At 38.3% G+C, this 17,897-nt stretch overlaps 1 protein-coding gene across 3 annotated transcripts in view; it reads right to left on the reverse strand.

Annotated features, from left to right (window-relative positions):
* LOC126188916 (serine/threonine-protein kinase greatwall) overlaps positions 1 to 17,897 on the reverse strand; it is a 132,374-nt gene that overhangs the window by 4,659 nt on the left and 109,818 nt on the right. For 2 of the 3 annotated variants that reach the window (XM_049930627.1, XM_049930626.1), the window contains exons 10-11: positions 10,886 to 10,999; positions 1,199 to 1,411 (exon numbers count right to left, since the gene is read on the reverse strand). In XM_049930627.1, the coding sequence (XP_049786584.1) occupies positions 1,199 to 1,411; positions 10,886 to 10,999 (327 nt within the window). The remainder of the gene's footprint in view (positions 1 to 1,198; positions 1,412 to 10,885; positions 11,000 to 17,897) is intronic. The other variant, XM_049930628.1, reaches the window with a different exon arrangement.

The raw sequence follows: 17,897 nt of genomic DNA on the forward strand, positions 1-17,897 counted from the left end.
TACCACAGTTTGCTGCTTACACAGCCAGCAGCGACGTTTCTGTAGACAGAAGGGGGAGAAGGTACGACTCATACGCGACTCAACTGCACACGCGCATGAGCCCACCCGTAACTGCTTAAATGGATCTAATGTAAACAGTTGTGACGTCATGAACATCGGAGGTAATTTTGTGTTACGAAGCATTACATAGTCTTTCACACATTTTGCTGTTGGCACACACTCGTATGAGCTCTGTGTTTTTTTTATATGGTGCATTTCCTTTGCAATTTTAGTTTTATTCTCTCGTTCATGTAATGTTGTTGCAGTATTATTCTGCAGTGGCGGGATACAGTAATATCCTTTGTTAGAGTATCGGTTCTTACCAGTCAAAATTACAACAAATTAACTGAAAACTAAAGCAATGAAAAATTCCCATAATTCTACAAAATTCCCGGGTTTTTCCCAATTTTCTCTCGGATGAAAAAATTCCCGGGTCTTTCCCGGATCTCCCGGTTGTCCCGGGTCCTATACACCCTGTAATATCATTGACAGGTATTTATTGATGCAGGAGTGTCACTTTTGAAAAACTTATGTATTGCACCATTTCAATCAATAAATTACTTCTTATGGCATTAGTGGAATTAATTTCTCCAGACAAACCTCATATCAGACAAGGCTGATAAGTGATCAACATAAATGCCAAGAATAGAATGGTACCAAGTACTGAGCACTACTATTTTATACAGCCCACAGTGCAAATAATTCTCATCAACTCTGCAGTGTTTCAGAAAAATTAGTAACAAATGTGCCAAGCTTTTTGTGTTGTATGAAACACTGTCATTCCTCAAATAATGCAAAATTTGTTCCAAGCCATGAGCCAGTGAAAAGGTATTATTGCATACAAATAGGATTCTGTTAAATTCTTTCTCATTTAAAGTAAACCAGTACTAATTCAGTTTAATGCTATCATTTACAGTACTATTTGTTTCAATTCAGTACTGTGTAATAGTTATGAATTAACAAATATGCACTCTCTTCTCACATTAGCATCACCAAGATGAACACCACGTATATTGCAAATATTATCACACTGTTTCTTCTGTATTCTATCCCACATTAAAGCCTCAACAATGTTTGGTATTTAAATCATACTAACATATGAAAAAATGAAAGAAAGGGCAAGACATAACTACAAGAAAAACTGATTTCTCCTTCTCACCACTGAAGTAAGAAGTATCTGTATTCCCATCTGGCTGTGGGATGAAAGGTGCTTGTATCTCACGCAAGTGCTCCCAGTCTATACCACTAAAAAGCGGCATCCTTTTTACTTCCAGTGATCCTGGCCTTTTTAGAGGATCAAGTGTAAGCAAAGAATCAATGGCACTTTGAGCTGATTGTGATAGTTCCTCACTGCCTGTAGGCCATGGTATTTCTGGAAAATATTACAAGTCAAGTCACATTTAATTTAAAAACTGTACAAATTCTCAATATCAAATTATTTAAAAGACTTCCTAAGCAAGAAGCTAGATGCCTGTCAGTTGTATTACAAAATGTTTGGTCTAATACAACAAGAAAACAATCAATTACTGAAAAAATTATTTAATTGGATGGATAAAAAATATACTCCCGAAGCAACGGCAGAACACACACATAAAATACGGTTGTAATTGGCAAGCTTTTGTAGCCAATGGCTCCATCTTCAAGCAGTGGGGTTGAAGGGAAGGAAGAGGACTGAAGGAAATGGACTGGAGATGTCTACAAAAAGGAGTAGATTTTGGGAAAGTCAGCCAAAACCATGGATCACCATACTTTCTTACCACATACGATAAGCCTCCCCAGACCTGCAGTTCTGGGTGACTTTACCAAAACCTACCTCTTTTCCTAGACCTCTCCAGTCCTTTCCCTTCACCCTTCTTCCTTCCCCTTCCCCTTCAACCCTTCTGTCTGAAGGAGGAGCCACTGGCTCCAAAAGCTTGCAATTACAACTGTCTTTTACGTGTGTGTTCTGCCGCCGCTTGGTGAGTAGATTTTTTATCTATCCAATTAAATAAAATGTCTGCTTGTGTCTGTGTATGTGTGGATGGATATGTGTGTGTGTGCGAGTGTAAACCTGTACTTTTTTCCCCCTAAGGTAAGTCTTTCCGCTCCCGGGATTGGAATGACTCCTTACCCTCTCCCTTAAAACCCAATCCTTTTGTCTTTCCTTCTCCTTCCCTCTTTCCTGACGAGGCAACCATTGGTTGCGAAAGCTAGAGTTTTGTGTGTATGTTTGTGTTTATTTGTGTGTCTATCGACCTGCCAGCGCTTTTGTTGGGTAAGTCTCATCATCTTTCTTTTTAAATATATTTTCCCACGTGGAATGTTTCCCTCTATTATATTCATACAATTAAATAAAAATGTTTGGTCTTTCAGAAATCCATGTTCACACCTCAACTTCTGGAATTATAGGGAATATGTAATGTAATTATTTACAATATAAATGTAGACAAAGCAGAATGACAATTTTCTAGAATTGCATAGAAAATATTACATGACAATCTCAGAGATAGTGGCAGTTATCTCAATAACTCATTGTACTTTCTCTATCACACTTCTGAATACCAGTGCACACAGTGAGTTGAAGCTGATGGGCAATTACAACAAAAGTCAACTCAATTCATCCACAGTTTTCTATAAAATAAATAAATACAAAAATTTCAAAGATCTTTAATTTGTATTACCTGCAGAAAGTACATGGAGTAACACAGTGTCATTCTGAACTTGTGATGTGACATGTTTCATGGAACACTGAGTCTATATGTGAAGGAACATCTTTGGTACTATTAAGATGAATGAAACATTGCACTTTTCTGCCTTGGATGCAAATAGAAAGTTGAAAATATATAAAGTTAAATTAGCGTATACTGGAGAATGAAGTATGCATTTTCATTAAAACAATTACTTCTGTTAATCATTTTGCAAAGATTACAGTCTGAGACAATACACCAAAGTAAAGATGAATATACAATCACAAAAATGTAGTGTGGAACTCTTCCCATTTACATTTCATTTACAAGGAGAGGCCCTCAGTGATGGGGTTGAATTTTTGAAACCATCTATATGGTGATGTAGATTTAAGTCCCAGGTTTCGCATCCTGCAGCCATTCATCCTCGTGGGTCCTGGTTTGTGAGTAATTGGGGAAAAAAATTGAATTTCATGTGTTGCTCTACAGCTTTAAAAAAAGAGGCTATTGTACAGACAGGTTCTGTAGTGTAATGTTTAAGTTTCAGTTCTCATACGGGAAAGATTGTGATTTTAAATCTAGTCAGATATTTTGAAATTATTTATTTTCAAATCCTTATCAAATGACTTTGGTCATTATTTTTATTCACTTAATTAGTTTAAAGGTATTTTTTATTCCTGTTTCTATGTCACATCATTTTAATTACCATATTAACTTTTTCAATTTATCTAATTTCTTCTCCCTATCATTCTTTTTCCACTTGGAATCACTGTGCACGTGAATTTAATTATTTTTATTTATCTACCATAATATTCACACATTTCAAAATGCCAAGCTATCAGTTTAAAAAACAAAAGACAAAAAATCCATTTATAGTGCTGTGCAATGGTGTGAAAAATGTATTTTTGTTGCAAGACATACATTTTTTTGGATGCTAACTGTCATACAAACATTTAAAACAAATTCTTACCACAGTATGAACAAAATTAAGCAGACAAAGAATTAAACAAAAGAAGGGTGTTCTAACCCACGAACAGAGTAATTTATTGCTCAAACAGTATACACACATCGAAGACAAGGTATAATACAATTAACACTACACAAGTGGCTGGAGGAGCCTTGCACTCTGGCCTACATATTCATTAGTTCTGCATGCAACTGCTGTCATATTAGCAGGCCGGGTGGCCTCTGGTGGCCGAATCAAGCAAAAACTTCACACATGAAATATAAAGCAGCCCACACACAAAATCAGTAGTTACAGTAAAGAGATTATAAATACGCTGCCAAAAATAGTGCACTTGGAAATACAAGATTGATTTTGACCCAATGATGGCATATGCCACTTGGGGGTAGTAGATGTACTGATAATGGTTTCAACAGTGTGTGACAATAGAGAGCATAGTGGCATAGATACCAGAGCACACTCTGAGTCTACCCTTTAATAGGGAATGCTCACAGCTGGAAGGCTCAATGTGGTGAGAATGTGTGAAGCAAGCAGTTAACCACGCCACAGAAATACACTTGTGCTTCCTATAGCCAACTGGGCAAGTTTGAAAGGGGTCAAATTGTCACCTTCCATGTAGTGAGATGGTCCTTTCAGAGCACTGCCATATCAGTTGGACATGCTGTGTCAGTTGTGCATCGATGCTGGTCTTAGTCGACACATGAACATTCTCACAACTCTATATGAGGCTGGATGCCCACATAGCACAGATCCTCACCAGGATCATCATATTTTAATGGCAGCAATGGTAGATTGTACACTTACCACAACACAGAGAAGAGGGCCTGTGAACCCAGATGTATCAACACGAACTGTTGCACACCAGTAATTAGAAGAGGGACTATGTGCATGCACACCTCTAGCCCATCTTCAATTCATACAACGGCATCAACGTTTAAGGCTAAACTGGTGCCATCAGAGGACCACTTGGAAGATGGAATGGTGCACAGTGGTCTTCAGTGATGAAAGCACATTCTGCCTGTATCCAAGTCATGAGTGTTTGCATTTATGACGTAGATGTAACGAGCATTGTCTCAAAGTGAATTCATCCAAGACACATTGGCCAAACCCAAGGTCTTATGGTCTGGGATTTGATGAACTACAACTCTTGTTCACCTTTGGTGTTTCTGTGGGAGGGGAAGGGGGAGGGGGCTAACCAGCACTCAGTACATGTAGAATGTTGTTAAACTCATTCTTTTGTTGTTCTTGCAACAGGAATGTGATGTATTTGTACCAACAGGATAATGCTCACCCACAGACTGCCAAATGAAATTCAACATGCTCTGCAAGACTTGCAGCAATTTCTTTGACCAGCACAAATTCCAGACTTGTCTGCAATCAAGCAGATGTGGGATATGGTGGGACAAGAAATGACTTGTGTGACCCTTCAACCAACAACTCTTACAGAACTACATGAACAGGTCGAGAAGATATGGCAAAAAATGTCCCAGGACAGTATTCACTATCTGTAAGACTGACTAGATGCCACAGACAGCATCTGCAATGCTGTGCATGAAGGCTACATCATGTACTAATATGAATGTTTCAGCATGGGTTAATACCTGTTATCTCAGAGCCGCTTGTGACTAAGCAGCAAGGTCATCAGAGCCTTGGGCAGGAGACAGAACAGCCACAATAAGATTTAATATCTGTAAGGATCCACACAACCACAATATGGGGACAGCTCATTACATAAGAAAAAGTATGGGTTACTCTGTTTTGGCTGCCGGAGAGTTTCCGGGTTGTATGGCCAAGGCCAATGAAACTTTTCTGTTGCTAACGTTTCGTCCAGACCTGCACTGGACATCTGCAGAGGTGCTTCTGGTACCACTGAGTCTTAATGACTGATGGGTCAGACGTCAGAGTCTGACAAATAGTGTGGAAAAGGGACATGATCAGCAGAGGTAATTCTTGTCAGAGGTAAAACTTAACCATCGATTGTTCTGTCAAAGATAAAACTTCTCTATTGTTCTGTAGAGTCACTGCCCATAGCTCATGGCTTCTTTTCTGTTACGATTATCCCATGTTTATGTATTTCGATGGCTTCTCTATGTAGCCACAGTTCATAATTGAAGACAAAATATTGGTTTCAGAAAACTTCATAATTTCCAGACTGACGAGCATGCTTTGCCACAGCCAATTTTTATTTTTTCCCTAGTTGGCAAAGACATATGTTCCTTCAGCTGTGTATTCATACCTCTCATAGTTCCAATGTCAACCTTACCAAACGTACACAGAATTTTACACATCATGCATGTTGACAAAGGAGTGCATTTATCCTTTACAGATCGAAATGTTTGACATATTTTCTTAGTTGGTCTAGTCTAGTCTAAAAACTGATTTGACATTATGTTTCAGTAGACTCTTTCTAGACACTTTCTGATCTGATCACTTACTTTTTTTTATACATATAAAAGGGAGATACCAAACTTTGTTCTACCATTGCTGTGTTTTGTTGTTGTTTTTTGCCATACTGTAATTTGATCTTAAGAGCACTATTTGCTTTTTCCTGACTAGCAATTTTTCTTGGAACTCTCCTTCAAATGTTTTAATCTGGTGACCACGTGTTCTGGTGTGGAAATTCTTCTGGCTCTATTGACAAGACTTTTAATGACACCCCTCTTTTGTTGTGGATAATTGTTGGAGTTCTTAAGCAAATATCTATCCACATGTGTGGCTTCATAAAAAATTTTATGTTTCAACCTTCCATCAGTCTGTACCAGAAATAAAACTTGTAAGAAGGATATTCTGTTGTCATTTTGCATTTCCATGGCCAACTGGATTTTTGGATTTATATTATTTAGATGACAAAACAATTTTTCCAAAGCTTTTTTTACTATGTGACCAAACTGCAACAGTATCATCCACAAACTGATATCATCAAGACTGTTTCTTATTTGATTTTTCTAGAGCTGATTGTTCAAATATTTTCAATATCACAGGACCCAGTGGGTTATCCATTGCGACACGATCAACTTGCTCATAAAATTCACTGTTCCACTGGAACTAACTAAAAGTAATGCAATTTTTAAAGGAACAGTCAAATCCCCTGGCAACACAGCCACTATATAAATCATAACTTTGTTAATTAGAATCATAGTGAATAAAGACATTATGTCAAAACTTAGAGGAATACCTTCAGGTGCCAAAGTTAACCCTTCAAGGTGCTCCATAAAATGAGAGCATTTCTCTCACCTTCTATTAATGGCAGGTACACGAACACTTCTCAAAAAAACTGCACGTGCAATTTGAATCGAAACCACCACAGTACTGTGACGCAGTAGACCTTTGGAAAGAAATTTAACAAAATGCGAGACAAAGGCTCTCAATGATTTAAATACAGATGAAGAGGTAGTGGTTCTTCCTGCTGACAACGGAAACATTGTTGTCAGTGTTACAAGTAAAGAGCATTATTGAACCAAAAATTGAAATATTTTAATGTACATTTTCCATAGTATTTATGTCACTCTTTGACATCTGACCCACCAGTCAGTAAGACTTGGAGGAACCATGAGCACCACTGAAAATGTCCAGTGCAGCTCCGGACGATATGTTAGGAACGGAAAAGTTTCGTGGGCTATGGTCATACAACCCGGAATTCTCATCAGGAGTTAATTTGTTATGACTGATGCAAAAGTGACATAAGATGGTGTATTCCTACTGGGATGAGTGGAAAGGGGAATGTCATGCAGCACTAATCTCTCCTAACATGCATTAGCTCATCGGACAATGTTCCATCTCTGAATGAGATGAGGTATTATTTGCACTCACAGATCTGCACCTGGGATCATCAAAGCAAATGCTGGGTTATTAATCACTTCTCTAACCACAAGGTTGGTCAGTTCATTCTCCAGGATGCCCACTTAATTTGAGACCCAGAGAAATACAACAGAGCAAGCAGTGCAAGACAGAAGATTGTGTGCACCAGTGTCCCCAGACAGACAGATGCCCACTCCTCTGCATTTGAGAGGAAGTAACAAGTTGGGCACGAATTGTGTATTCCATATGCGGTCATGGGGTTACCACAGCACAGCTACCTGACAAACCCCCACTCGGACTAGCTACTATGCTGGTATTGGGTGACATATCTCTCTATGCTTGCACATTCTGTTAATTTCTTGGTTGAAGGTGGAGGTCAAACTCAGATGTGGGGGCTGAACAAAAGTTAACCAAAATATTTGGTGCAAAATAAAGGGAACAAAGTGGGAAAAGCCACAACTGATGTCCTACAATGAGTGAAGTAGGTTCAGCAGCAAATCTGTCCTAGAAAATAACTGAGGAAAGACGTAGTTAGTAAGCAAAATTGCAGAACAGGAAAGAAAGAAGTACAGCAATGGCTTGGAACCCCATGCTGCCATGCACATACTCACAAAAGAGTTGGAGGCAGGGGGAGGGGAAAGTTTAGAAAGTGGATTCAACATGTGTCACACCTCCTTTCAGGGTACTAAGGTGGAAGATCTTAGCGAAAGAGTGACAGAGTGGTGCTCCATGAAATATGGTTTCCTCTTCTAGCAACATTTAACAGATTGTGATCTCCTGAATTTGTCAACACTTATTTAAAAGCACTTAACCATCAAGCAGGCATGGCATATTTCCATTAGTCGAGCAGGTGCTTGTGGTATTTTATAATTAGAACATAATTAACGTAACATGATCTCAAACTCTGAAGCAAAAAAGAAGAATACTGTTACTAAGCATTTAATTCTGTTTTTTTGTAAACCTGATTGATTATTTGCACTTTTTAGGATAAAATTTAAGTATTTTCATGAAAAGTTAATACAAAAGGTTTCACTTCAGGTTTACTTACTTTATTTTTCAGTTTAGAACAGGTCCCTTACATTTTAGGCCTCGTGAGTGTAAGCCACAGTCGTTACAAAGGGCTTAGTTATTACAACTGTTGCAAATGTAAACAGTTGTCTCATGTTTCTTCCAACCTAACTTTTTGAACATATTACATATAATGGTTGTCAATATATCTTCAGTTCAGCCTCAAGTTACACACCTTCCATGTTTTTTGCTTGTGGATCCTTGAGAAGCAGACAGACATACATCTTTCTTTATTTTACTTTACCAAGGCTTCTCGATATTTAATGAAGAGTGCCGAAATTTCACCAGGCACACACATTATTCCGGATCTGTTGGCTAGATGGTGCTTCATCAATGCCACAGCTAAATTCTTAAAAAAAAATCTTGTATAATGTGGGCTTTTTTTGGATTTGAGGAAGACCAGATTTGTACATTGGTTTCTGTTACATTCAAGAAAAAGATGTTCACTGGCCATCACCAAGTTGTGCACAAGGCATTATCGACATTATATAACTGACGTTTGGTATCACCACTCCCTTTTCTCATGTTGTAGTCCATTACTGTTTCAGGCTTGTTTGTTCTATCATCAAGTTTTGGTAGTTCCTGCACCATGGATAGCAATATCACTGATTTGTTTTTCTTTTGAATGTATTCTGTGAGAGTGATGCCTTTTTGAAATCTGTAACTTGAATACATAACTTTTCAATTTTTGCTTGCCTGAAATTCAACTGTTATTTCTTTTTTTGTCCTCCTCCAGTATGCCGATACAAGTGAGCTCCTTCTTTAGGAGATATGTTGCCAAAGGGTAATTGGTGTACCAATGATGAAATGTGATTTTTCCTATTGCTACCTTCAATGTCAGGAATAAGGCACATTACTATGTCACTTGGCTTGTCTGCAGTCTGATATGCGCCAGACTCTTGTTTTCCACAACATATTCCCAAGTTACTCTACAAATATTTTTGAGTTGCACATAGCAAAGATCCTGATTTCATATTTTGCAAGCTTGCTGGGATTATATTGTATGAAATTGCAGAGCCCTCAGAAGACTTCCAATTTCTTGTCAATAGTTGCAAAGGTCTCCAGGTTGTATCAATTTCTGCAACTGAAAACTAACAACTGCAAGAAAGGATGATCATCATCTAGGTTTCTATTCTTCTTCTTTCAGTTCATGCATCCTTATCAACAAATCACATACATTAGAGTACAAACAAAAATCTATTTTAACTTCTACATGCTCTTAGAACCTGCATTCCCTGTTCCATCTGAGTTCCACAGTTCGAGTGAATTAGTGTGATGTTCTTTCTTCTTTCCAGTCAGATACAAACATCCCAGTAAAGCAAGTTTTTCGGTTTGTGTCATCTTCTTTGCATCTCTATCACGAATGTACTATAATGGTTCACATTTTTTTACACGTATATGAATCTGTATGAGTGACAATATTATGTCATAGTGTTGTCTATCATTTTATGGAAAGTAGAAAATTCATTACTGAGGTCTTCTGCACTGATCCTAGCACCAGAAAACACTGCATATTCACTAAATTCTTATTTCTAACTTCACTCTGGTGTAAGTGTCCACATGTCTCCACTTTGTAATGTTATCTCTTGTCAATAATAAACTCGACATTTGCATTTTCACTCTAATTAAAACTGACAACTTCGGTAACAGACAGGATGTCATGTTCAGAATCACTGCCATGCTCACTTTCTTGAATTACTTCTGCTGACTCGTCCAATTCACCATGCCACAGCTGTGCAGTCTATGATCTGACTCATCCAACATAACTGACAACTCCTGAGAATTTGATCTGTTTCTTCTGGCATCATTTCCCTGAATAACTAACAAACTAATCAGTTTTGCAAACTATTTGTCTGGTACAAATAACTATGCATGTCTGGGTGTACATGCCAAATATATATTTACTTACAGGACCAGATGTGGGAGGCACTTTATGCACCAGTAGCATTCAACCAAAAATTATCGGAAACGCAGGCATACAGAAAGTGAAACAGTAAAATCAGCTACAATAACCAGCAACTGAGACAACAATAGAGGTATAGCTAGTGGACTACTAATCCCTCACAAACAGCAGCGTTACCACTAGCAAAAAACTAAATGTGGGATGCTCCATACCCCAGCATGCCTGCTCAACAGTAAAGAAGCGTCAAAACTGCCACATGCATTTCTTTGCAACTATAAAGCAGAAAAAACTATGCAGTTCATCTAAATGATGTAAAACTACCACAATGGTAAGAAATATTAGTGTCAAATTCCAATTTTGACGTGAAACATAATACAACTGAAAATAACATAAATCTGACAATATAAAATACCAATTAAGTATAACTATTTTTCTCACTAGATTACTAACCTCTAGCCAATATGTGATCAAATACCGCTTCTGCAGTTTCATCATTAAATGGAGGTATTCCTGTCATGAACTCAAAAAGGCAGACTCCCAATGACCACCAGTCAACAGCAGAACCTGCAAAACGGACAGATAAAAAATAGTGTTACAATAATTGCACACTCTTAAGAACGAGCTGTAAAGAAGCCCCACCCTCATCACTTAGAGCAACTGAACCATGCTAATTGCCAGGGCTTTGAGTCACAGGCTTATCGTCTTCTGTCAGACGCAGAAACACCTGTGAAAGCAGCTATGTCATACACCAGCTTTGCCACAATTTCTGTACAGCACTGTATGTGGCAAAGATCACTAACCATCCATCCACTGGAATGAATGGCCACTGCCAAACTGTGGTCAAAAGCGGTGCTGACCACCTAGTGACAGAACATGCTGCTAAGCATAATATGCTTGAGATCAATGGTTGCTTCACAACCCATGCCATCTGAATCCTTCCCCACAGCACCAGCTTTTCTGAACTACATAGATGGAATTATCCTTGCAGCACATAACCTTCACTCCCATATTACTCCTGGCCTCAATCTCTGCTCACCCAACACCCACACCCCTACCAAACAGGCACCCCCTTTCCAATCCACACCTCCAAGTCGTCATAATTGTGCATTACACAAACTTATTGGTTCCAGTGCCCGTGTGTCGCATTCCCATCACAAGCACCCCACTTCCTCTCCCTCCCACATTATTCTGCTGCACACCTGCTGCCTGCTTATGAGCTGTCAGTCACCCCTCGCCAACCCTTCTTCCCATGACTCCTTTCTCCATCTAACCACCACAGATGACACAATTCCCTATCCCAGCCCACTTGAAAAACTGCCATCACTATGTGTTCAGCCAATACAATGAAGTGGCACGGATAGTGTGTGTGTGTGTGTGTGTGTGTGTGTGTGTGTGTGAGGGGGGGGTGTAGGCCAGAGGGGGGGGGGGGCAGCAAGTGTGTGTAATCCACCCAGTTAGACGATTTGTCCGAAACAAACAAGTTTCAGTTTTTTTCCTTTTTCCTTTCTTTTTGTCTGCCTGTTGACAACTAATGTTTTTATCTGGTGTGTTGTCTCCATTACTAAATTACTTACATCATAATAATTCCCCAGAAACACACACAAAACTTGCAAATACAAGAAGCCTTTTATTCTACGATTTCTGATGCAGTTGTATAAAGCCAATCTCCACTGAAGTTATATCTAACAGTTGCCAAATAGAGCATATTACAAAAAAGCAAGGTAGACATAAATATTCCCCTGACATCGAAGTCCTTAGAGTAGGAGTACAAGCTTGGGTTGGGAAAGGCAGGTACGGTATTAGTCATCATCCTGTTTAAGGAGTCACACCTGCCATTGGAGAGAAAGAAAGAAAGAAAGAAAGAAAGAAAGAAAGAAAGAAAGAAAGAGAGGGGAGAGGGAGGGGAGGAATTCTTGTCATTGTGCTGTTCACTGCTCTTTGCTACAGAGCACATTTCTATAGGTTTATTCATTTTCTGTGTTAAACTTATATGACACTCTTTTAGAAACAGCAGGACAAGTTACAAAAGATAACCACTCACTCTGCATTTGAGGTATTGAGTGATCAACAGGCACATACGTGAGATTCAAACCACAGTTAACATTTTAAGAAAGCTCTTCAGATTAATAAAAATAAATAAATAAATAGAATAAAAATAAAAAATAATGAAAAAACACACACACACCACATGAATATATTTTTTGTATTCCCCAGGACCTTCTAGAAATGCATGAAGTTTATTTACGTGTACCATAATGTTCTAGCCTGCAGCCTCATGTCCACTGAATGAAAAGATCAAAGGAAAACTCGCAGTAACACGATGTTAATATTTACAGTGAATATCACAAGCCTTGGCATAACACCACATGCTACTAAAAGTGTTTTCTGTGTACCAATACACTCCAGAAAGTATCCTAGGCACCAATCACATGAGGATGTTAGTTCAACACAAGCAGTAGCGGAAATTGAAGTATTTCTTAACAGCAATTAAATTGCTGTTTTTAACACAAAAATGCTCAACTTGAAAATTCTATTAACATGACTTAACACTCCGGTCCCGACTGAATACTATGTAACTTTTTTCCATTTTGAAATGAAATACAAATTGTTTAAAATGATAAGATCTTACTTCTCTGATGAAGAAATGTACTGTCTTTTGGCAGTCACATCATCGATCAGGTTTATTAGCTTATTTTTGTCTTCACAGCGAACAAAAAAAGTATTATGGCAGCCGCTATGTTCATTAATAGGATTCCTAATATGTGAGTTTTAAGAGAAAGCATAAAGCTGTAAGTATTGTTGATGGCTGGCAGGTATACCCAGACATTAAACTAAAAGCTATAAAGCTTGTATTTCAGGCTCAAAATACTACAAGTGTTTTACACCTTTAAGATACTAGCATTACACAAAAACTTGAAATTTCAGTAGCAAAAGTAAATGGTTTGAGAATGTTTACTCGTAACTGAAATAAAATAAAACTGTTCCACCAGTTTTTTTAAATGCATTACATATGTTCAGTGTGAATGGAATTTGGCAACATCAAGATGACTGAAAACTGTCAACATCATGCAGTATTCTCCAAACCACATTATTTGACATATCAAGAATTGGGGGGACAGTATACTGACCCAACAATCAATGAAATGTTTGGGGGAAGTTTCTCTACATTACTAGAGCTGTCCTACATTACAAATGGATGATTTTTCATGCAGTTGATTACCGTATTTACTCGAATCTAAGCCGCACTTTTTTTCCAGGTTTCGTAATCCAAAAAACCGCCTGCGGCTTAGAATCGAGTGCAAAGCAAGCGGAAGTTATGAAAAATGTTGGAAGGTGCCGCCACAACTAACTTCTGCCGTCGAATATATGTAGCGCGACACAAGCATGCTTTGTAGGCACAAAGATAAATACTGGCGCCAAAACCTCTGCGTCAGTAAATAAATTAAAAAAAAAAAAGTGGAAGACGAGCTTTTTTTCTCCGCCGCGAGTTTCAACCACTGCATTTTCATACATTATCCAACGAAGTAAATACAAATTCCGTATTGTTCATCTTCGAATGTAGCACAATTTCAGTGTACTACGATAATCTGACTGGCAAGACTGTTTGGGATGTTTGTCAATATGGCCAATTCTACGTTCTGAATTTTTTCCTATCTGTGAGAAGAGATGGTTGCTAATAGGAACCTGATGAAATTTGAATCACATACAGTATTCTCTTCACCATAAGAATAATACGAATATAAACATTTTGCCATGTATTCTTTTGTGTTTGCTGCTATCTCATTTAAATCCTGTCTGCCTAATAAACTACGAAACTAGAGTGAGACAACAGCAAACGCGGAAGAATATACCTATTGTGTCATGTTTATATTCGTATTATTCTTATGCCTAATAATGATACAGTCTGAAATGAAGCTCGGCAAGTGATTAGATTTTTAAATCTAAGATGACTAATTTCTGTGCAGAATTTGATGTAATAAAGAAGCGGCCGCAAAGATTTTCAAACGGAGAAAAATTTTCGCCTAACTCTCATTCCGAACATGTTGTATCATACGCAGTCTATTATTTGATTCTTGTTGATCATTATCAAAGAAAGCAGCAGTGTAAGTAACAACAAATAGCAGTCTCTTGCCATTGTTTCGCTAATGAGACGATTCCTCTCTCTCTCTCTCTCTCTCTCTCTCTCTCTCTCTCTCTCTCTCTCCCCCTCTCTTTTTTTTTATTTTTTTTTAATTGTACGCAGCGGTAGCGCGCACAAAAGCAAGCCATGCTGCGAGCCGCGACAGGCCGTAAACATGCACTATCAGAATGCGACAAACAATGCATGACACAGTGCAGTAATGCATTTTCAGCTTAAGAGTGACGCAAATACCTATAACAAAGAAAACGGCACTTATCAGATCAAAGCAAAATAAGCAATCGATTCAAACCAGACGAAGCACGTGAAAAAGGAAGGGTACCCGTATAAATACGGACGGAGCGCCTAACGCATAGCAATGGCTACGTGGTAAAGCTTAACTGCTAAGTTTACGACTCGAACCAAACTACTGTAGCTGTATTGTCATTCGTTCGACCTAAATTGTGTCTCATATTACAATGGACCAACTTTGTTTCGATTTGGAGGTGTGGCCTAAAACTTTTCTCTCCCCTTGAATTTCGAGTCTCAAATTTCAGGTGCGGCTTAGATTCGGGAAATTTTTTTTCCCTTGATTTCGAGTCTCATTTTTCAGGTGCAGCTTAGATTCGAGTGCGGCTTAGATTCGAGTAAATACGGTACGTGTGTACAGTGCTGATCATGACAGAGGAAAAGATATTGAAGGTTATTCAGTGCTCAAAGAGCACTGACGTAGATCACAAGGTAATCAACTTCGTAGTTCTTATTCTCAATACATTAGAAATGTGGAACACAAGAAAAGTATGCACAGTTATTTAAGTGTGTATTTGAGTGAGAAGATGAATAAAATGAGGGACAATATCAAACAATTTGCTGACTATTGTATGCTGAAGAAGACATTACAGGAAAAAAGAGAAAAACTCAAATTTTTATATATACTTTCAATGTGCAGTATTTATATACGAGAGTAAATTTTAGCAGTAAAGAAGGGATCAAAAATCCAGATTTTTTTTTTCAATTTTTTTTTTCCCTTCAGTTGCATCATTTAACATACAAAAATATTTCAATCCCCTCAGTGTCGTGTCATATGCTTCCAACAGTACCTTACCCTATGCAAAGTATTTCATGACAACTGCAGTCTATCATAAGGCAATACTGTTACTACAAAGGAAGATCAGGTTTTAGCACACTGTGGATGCCAAGGACATCAGAGATGGGACACTGCTACTAGCACCACCAGAAAATCGTGCAATTTTACTTACTAAAAACCTTAATTCTCCAGCAGGGTGCAGTACAGTGTCAGTATATTCAGAAAACAAGTTCAGTCGTCAGTTTATGCCGTGTACTCCAGTGGAACCCATCAGCAGGACAGAGACAGTAGTGTCGCATACAAGAACTGTGCAGACAATTCACAGTGGAATGCAGTAACAATGGAGTGAGCAGATGGGACAGACATGGGTACAGTAGTTTAACAAAGGAGGGAAAAATGTGCATGAGGAGTAATGTAGTGGGTTCTAGATGAATTGTTCCATACTGTGGAAAAAGAAGATGAATGAATACCAAAGATTCTACATGACAACTCTGCCTATGCATTTACACCAACTTTCTTGATCACTATAGCACAAAATTATGATGGGTTCAGTGGGATTCAGTATCCACTGTTGCCACAGACAACCAAAGCCAGAATGGTTCTGGTCACTTGGAAGCTCCTGTGTACAGTGTTTAGGGACAAACTATGTGAAGAGCTGATTAACTTTTTGGATCACAACACAACACTACACTAACATCTGTACAAATTGCCTAGTACGACCTAAAATAAGTCATGTGACAAGTTTAGGTATGATCCCTAAACTGCAGCTGCAAAGTTTTGCAGAAGTTCGAAATATAGCGCGTGCTTCAATGTGAGAGGCTTTTAATAATTTCCACAACGAAACTCTGTCTCTGAATCTAGCAGAAAGCCCAAAGAAATTCTGGTCATATGTAAAGCACACCAGTGGCAAGAGGCAATCCATACCTTCACTGCGCGATTACAACGGTGAAGTCACTGATGACAGTGCCACCAAAGCAGAGTTATTAAACATGGTTCTCCAAAACTCTTTCACCAAAGAAGACGAAGTAAATATTCTCGAATTCCAATCAAGAACAACTGTGAAGATGAGAAACATAGAAGTACATATCCTCGGTGTTGCAAAGCAGCTTAAATCACTTAATAAAGGCAAGGCTTCCGGTCCAGATGGTATACCAGTCAGGTTCCTTTCGGAGTATGCAGGTGCAATAGCTCCATACTTATCAATTATATACAACCGCTCGCTCACAGACAGTTCCTTATCTAAAGACTGGAAAGTTGCTCAAGTCACACCAACACCCAAAAAAGGTAACACTAAAGTCGATTTGCAGTAGGGTTTTGGAATATATACTGTATCCCAACATTATGAAGTACCTCGAAGAAATCTATTCACAGATACACGATCAGCACGGATTCAGAAAATATTGTTCTTGCGGAACACAACTAGCTCTATATACTCATGAACTAATGAGTGCTATTGACAGGGGATGTCAAATTGATATCATATTTTTAGATTTTCAGAAAGCTTTCAACATAGTTTCTCACAAGAGTCTTCTAACCAAATCGTGTGCCTATGGAGTATCGCCTCAGTTATGTGACTGGATTTGTGATCTCCTGTCAGAAAGGTCACAGTTCGTAGTAACAGATGGAAAGTCATCAAGTAAAACAGAAGAAATATCCAGCGTTCTCCAAGGAAGTGATATAGGCCCTCTATTGTTCCTGATCTATATTAACAACATAGGAGACAATCTGAGTAGCCCTCTTAGATTATTTGCAGATGATGCTGTCATTTACTGCCTTGTAAAATAATCAGATGACCAAAATTAATTGCAAAATGATTTAGATAAGATATCTGTGTGCTGGGAAAAGTGGCAATTGGCCCTGAATAAAGGAAAGCGTGAAGTTATTCACATCAGTACTAAAAGAAATCCGCTAAATTTCGATTACGTGGTAAGTCACACAAATATGAAGGCTGTAAATTCAAATAAATACTTAGGGATTACAATTAAAAATAACCTAAATTGGAACAATCACACAGACAATGTTGTGGGTCAGACCAAAGACTGCGATTCATCAGCAGAACACTGGTACATCAGCAGAACCTAGGTATCTAGCTTGCACTTGTATGTGATGGGGACACTTAACATTTATAATGTCATCTCTCTTGGACACCTATGAGCTACTTACGACAATTTTGTAAAGCCTGCATGTTATAGGCAACTATTAATATCACCATTGTTCGCCTTGATGTTGTAACCTGTATGTATCCTAAGATCCGACGA

The sequence above is a fragment of the Schistocerca cancellata genome, chromosome 5 (assembly GCF_023864275.1).
Source record: "Schistocerca cancellata isolate TAMUIC-IGC-003103 chromosome 5, iqSchCanc2.1, whole genome shotgun sequence".
Taxonomy (NCBI): domain Eukaryota; kingdom Metazoa; phylum Arthropoda; class Insecta; order Orthoptera; family Acrididae; genus Schistocerca; species Schistocerca cancellata.